The 5,238-nt window shown below is 47.2% G+C and overlaps 1 protein-coding gene across 1 annotated transcript; it reads right to left on the bottom strand.

Moving 5' to 3' along the window:
• Positions 1–551: 551 nt before the first annotated feature.
• LOC126496133 (acylcarnitine hydrolase-like) lies at positions 552–4,754 on the bottom strand (the record flags this gene model as incomplete). The annotated part of the gene is made up of 5 exons (XM_050133694.1): positions 4,622–4,754; positions 3,779–3,989; positions 2,528–2,669; positions 1,753–1,886; positions 552–810 (listed from the first exon to the last, which is right to left on the bottom strand). Coding segments are annotated over exons 1-5 (822 nt in total), but the record flags the coding sequence as incomplete, so codon positions are not given.
• Between the last annotated feature and the right edge of the window lie 484 nt (positions 4,755–5,238).

The following is a 5,238-nucleotide window of genomic DNA, read 5'->3' on the forward strand; positions in this document are numbered from 1 at the left end:
CATCTGTGATCGGTTGTGAGAAAAGGAGTAAGTCTGCCAATGTTTATATGTGAACATTAGAGACCCAGGTCTTTCTGGACAGATGCCCCTTATTGCATACAGGGTGTCCCCTTGTTTTCTGCTCCTACACTAGCTGAGCTGCCCTATAACCATCCAGGGATTCTCTTGTCTCTACCTCTCCCACGTGAGCACAGGAACTTTAGAATTATGGACAAACTACTATCTCCAGCCTTTTGAGGGTTCTGGGTGTTTGAACGTAAGTCCTCAGGCTTGTACTCCAAACAGTTAAAAAAAAAAACCCACCAAGCTATCTCCATAAGCACATGCATATTTTTTTTTCAGTGATGCAAGCTGCTTGGAGCAGTTTGCTAGTCAGATAATCACCCAGTATGAAGTAGAGGCAAGTAGAAGCTAATCACTGAGTTTCTCAAAACTTCCTGGAAGGAAGCTATTTTCAATGATTATTGTTTTCCCATGAAACAGAAGACCAGAGTACCAGAAGACAAAGGCTGAAGGGGGAGACTCAGTCTATGATAGTTGAGGGCACTCACAGAGTAGACCATCTCATGGGTGTCAGAGATAAGGTCAGGCAACAGGGCCACTCCACTCTCCATGATGGCTCTGTGGAAGAGTCCTTTGGATATGGGGGACACAACAAGTGAAGACACACTTGTGCCACCTGCTGACTCGCCAAAGATGGTGACAAGGTCAGGGTTGCCTCCAAAGTGAACAATATTCTGCTGGACCCAGCGTAGGGCAGCAACTTGGTCCAGGTAGCCCCAGTTGCCTGTGGCGTGCTGGTCTCCAGTGCTGAGAAATGGAAGGGACATGAATTAAAGGGATGTTCAGGTTCTTATCAGTTGCCATTATCTGCCCCAGTCCTATCCTCACCTGAAGAATCCCAGGACACCCACACGATACTGGATAGTGACCACCACCACATNGATGCCCCTTATTTGAGACAGGGTGTCCTCTTGTTTTCTGCTCCTAATTTGAGCTACCCTCTGAACAATTAGGGAATCTCTTGTCTCTGTGTCCCCTATGTGAGCACAGGAACCTTGGAATTACAGACATCCTACTATCTCCAGCCTTTTGAGGGTTCTGGGTGTTTGAACTTAGGTCCTCAAGCATGTACTCCAAACACTTAATAAACCTACTGAGCTATCATCCTGAGCATATGCATATTAATTTTTGTTGTTGTTGGAAGCTACTTGAGGCAGTTTGCTGGTCAGATAACATGGTAACCCAGTATGAAGTAGAGCTGAGTAGAAGCTAACCCCTGAGTTTCTCAATAATTACTGGAAGAAATCTATTTTCCATAGCCATTATTTTCCCCATGAGACAGAAGACCAGAGTACCATAATCTGAAGGCTGAGAAGGCAGACTCAGTCTATGATAGTTGAGGGCACTCACAGTGTAGACCCTCTCATGGGTGTCAGAGATAAGGTCAGGCAGCAGGGCCACTCCACTCTGCATGATGGCTCTGTGGAAGAGTCCTTTGGACATGGGGGACACAACAAGTGAAGACACACTTGTGCCACCTGCAGACTCGCCAAAAATGGTGACAAGGTCAGGGTTGCCTCCAAAGTGGGCGATGTTCTGCTGGACCCACTGCAGGGCGGCTACTTGGTCCAGGTAGCCCCAGTTGCCTCTGGCGTGCTGGTCTCCAGTGCTGAGAAGTGGAAGGACATGGATCAAAGGCTTGTCTAGGTTCTTTCCAGCTGCCATTGTCCACCTAATTCCTAGTCTTACCTGAAGAAGCCCAGGACACCCAGGCGGTACTGGATAGTGATCACCACCACATCCTCAGTGGCTGCCAGCATGGATCCATCATTCATAGAAGCCATGCCTATGACCAGAGCACCACCATGGATCCACACCATCACCTGGACGGGTCAAGAGAGATGCCATAAAGCTCATAGCTATTCCAATTCTGCAAGACGGCTTACTAGAACATCAACTGCTGGGCCTCTGTGCAGCTACACAAATACATGCAAATCTTCAGGACTTCAGGACCTCAGTCATATGTGGGTCCTCTAGTAGCCCAATCAGTGTATTTCTAGTCCCCACCCCACCATGTGTCTCAGTTTGAATTAATGGGTCTTTGTGTAGAGCAATATCGTCATTACTCAGACTCTGCATAGTGGAACAAAGAGGGGAGCCTCCGCAGTTGTCTCTCCAGACTAAATAGGAAAGGATTATCAACTCTCACCAACACAACACATAATTCAAAAGTAGATATAGGTAAGCTCAATATTGAGTCTTGAGCACATAAGTGGTCCTACAGAACTCAGGTTGTGGAATGAGTCTGCTTTGATCAAAGAGTTGGAGCCTTTAACCACTCAATGCTCCTGTTCTGTGTTCCATACCCAGGTTCAGCTGCTTACTGTGGCATAGTAGGCCTTCTTTGACCTAGTAGGTGGAGGCTTTTCAGCAGAGTCCCCACTACAGTGGAGATAAGGTTGCTTTTATTCCTTCATCTTGAAAAGCATGCCCTCTTCCAAGATGACCATTTCTGGACACTCACAGGCAAGTTAGAGCCCTCATGGGCATGAGCTGGTGCGTAGATGTTGAGATACAGGCAGTCCTCAGACATAGAGAATGTGGGCAGGGGCAGGTTCATATCCTTAAGGCCCAATGAATTCATCATTTCAAGGCTTTGCAGACAGCTGGTGGAAACAGCAGAGAGATATCCCAAGAGACATATGGTGGTCAGAAGCAAATGTGAGCCTGGATCTTTCTCCCCCACCTCCAACTGCTGCTCTTTATGATGCCCTGATAACACATATTCCCCCTCTGAGGTTCCTTCCACCAAAGTGATGGCCACAGGCTCCATGAAAGCTGGGGTGGGATCCTCCAGTTTGGTTGGGTCTGTATGTTGTTTTATTTCTGAGTCTGGAATATAGAGACATCTCAGTGTCTGTATGGAAATGTTTGGCTGTATGCAGTGACATTCGCTGAAGTTATAAGAATAGAAAAGTGACCTAGACCTTAGCAATGCAAGGCATGCAAGCGTTTCCCCCTCTCTGCTCCTGGTAGTGGATGTGATGTGACCAGATCATGTAATTCAGTGTAACTTCCCCAATATGTTGGATTATACTCTAGAGCCTTTAATAGTAGCCTTCTCCCCTAAATTGTTTTTCTTGGTATTTTATTACAGCAACAGAAAACAAACTAATATTGCAATACTGGAGCGTGGTATTCTACAGGTACTTGAGGAATCAATGGACAGTACTGCCTAAAGGGCAGTGAGAAATCCTTTATCCCATGTACAGACACTCGGGGAACTTCTTTTTCCTATGCTGTCTTCAGAGCGAATTAGTTACATATAGTTCCTTGGTCAATGTTGCTTGGCTCTATAGGTTGTCACGGTGGCTCTAGGACTGGGTTAGCAAGTAACCATCATGCTGCACCTCTCAGGACCTGAAGTGTATTGTACTGGATTTGGGGTGCTTTCTGCTTAATAGGTCACACAACTCATGCCTCAAGATCCCTCCCATTGTGGCAGACAACACTGGGCTTTATTGAATCTGTGAACAATTTTATCTTAGTTCTTCTCTACAGTACCTGCATCTAACTCGTAGCTATATTCTGATGCAGGAACAGGTACAGTTGTTCTACTCAACCTTAGCACATGTGTTAGCAAAATGCATAGCAGACTCCCCACGCTGGGAGGACACTGCTGTGGAGCTGAGATGGAGGAAAGACTTCAGCATGGCTCAGTGCTCAGAGCAACTGTTCACCCCAGGGCCAGATGTCCTCTTGGTCCAGAACTTACATGGCTGGATAGGAGGTCCCATCTCTCACACCACTCCAAGGTTCAGGGGCTTCAGGGGGTGCAAAACGCAGTGGTCCTACAGGTGGCTTGGCAAAGGGGATTCCCAGGAATCTGTGGACACCCACTTTGGTGTCACTCACTCGGATGAGGCTGCCTCGGACCTGGCCTGTGTGTGTGTTTCTGATGGGGCTGGTCTCTGATGAGTCCTGACCTGTTTAGAGAAATGCCATCTGGGTTAGTTGTGTGCAGTCAGCTGCCAGAAGATTGTGGGAGTTAACATCTCACTGTTACCAGGGCACAAAAGAAAGGACCTCCTAGTTCAGCTGTGGGGTGTGAGTGTGAGAACTTCCCTATCCCTCAGAGCCAGGAACCTTTCCTATTGCCCTTTGCAGGGGGGCAGAGGATTTCTCTGGCCAAAGAGTTCACATACTCTGAGATATTTGGCCACATGAAATTATGATTATTGTCATTCTTATACAAAGGCCAGTTGTAGCTAAAGTAAGAGCCATACATTGAGGAGGGAAAAATCCTTCATCTTGTTTTTCCTTGAATTGATTGTCTAGCATTCACCAGAGCTCCTTACACTGAACTGTCACCTCACTATGGACAGATTTTAGACATCTTTGACCCTCCCTGTGTTAAGCGTTCACAAAATCAGTGTACTCTGGCTAGGGGATTGGGAGACACATGTTTCCCACACTTTAGTCTGTCCTTTCCATCACCCCTACCCCTGAACCACTGCTCCCTGGCCTTCCCTCCCTCCCACAAGCTCAACCTCTGATTCTACAGATTTCGGCAGCTCTGATTCTAGTCATTTCCCATTAACAACTTATTGAGCCTCACCCTGCACATGAAGGAGGAGAAGCAGGAGTCCAAAGACCACAGCATTCAGCCAGCTATGAAGTTGATTCAACGGCATGATCAGCTCTCAGGCCTGAGTCTGTGCTGCTATACAGAACAGCTACATTTCACAAACAGGAAGCAGAATGTGTGGGTCTTCCCTAGGTAAGAATTTAAATCAAAAGGATGTGGGCGGGGACCTTGGTGTGGTGGGGCAAAGTTCTCATTGTCGGAGAACTGATTAGTCAGAGTGACAGGAGCCAATCAATGTCCAGGAGGCAGGGCAAAGTCACCCTGATCTTTCTGTTCCCTCCTTGGTCCTGGAAAGGCACAGCATGGATGCTGAAGCTCTTCTGGGACAACAGGAGCCCTGTCCTCACACATGGACAGAAAACTGTAACAGGAGAGACAGAGGGCTTCTGTGAGTAGGTACACACTCAAGATGTCACAGGATAGACGGTGGTCTTCTGTGATTAGGGACACACTCGAGATGTCACAGGAGAGACAGGCAAATGCAGGAGCTCTGAGTGTGACCTTCATCCTCAAGATTCTTCTGTGCTTAGAAGTCTCAGTTTACTTGGCCTGTATCCAAGCTCCCTGATCTCTACAATATTCTTATT

This window comes from Alexandromys fortis, unplaced genomic scaffold, assembly GCF_014885135.2.
Source record: "Alexandromys fortis isolate MF-2015 unplaced genomic scaffold, M_Fortis_MF-2015_v1.1 scaffold_1314, whole genome shotgun sequence".
Lineage (NCBI taxonomy): Eukaryota > Metazoa > Chordata > Mammalia > Rodentia > Cricetidae > Alexandromys > Alexandromys fortis.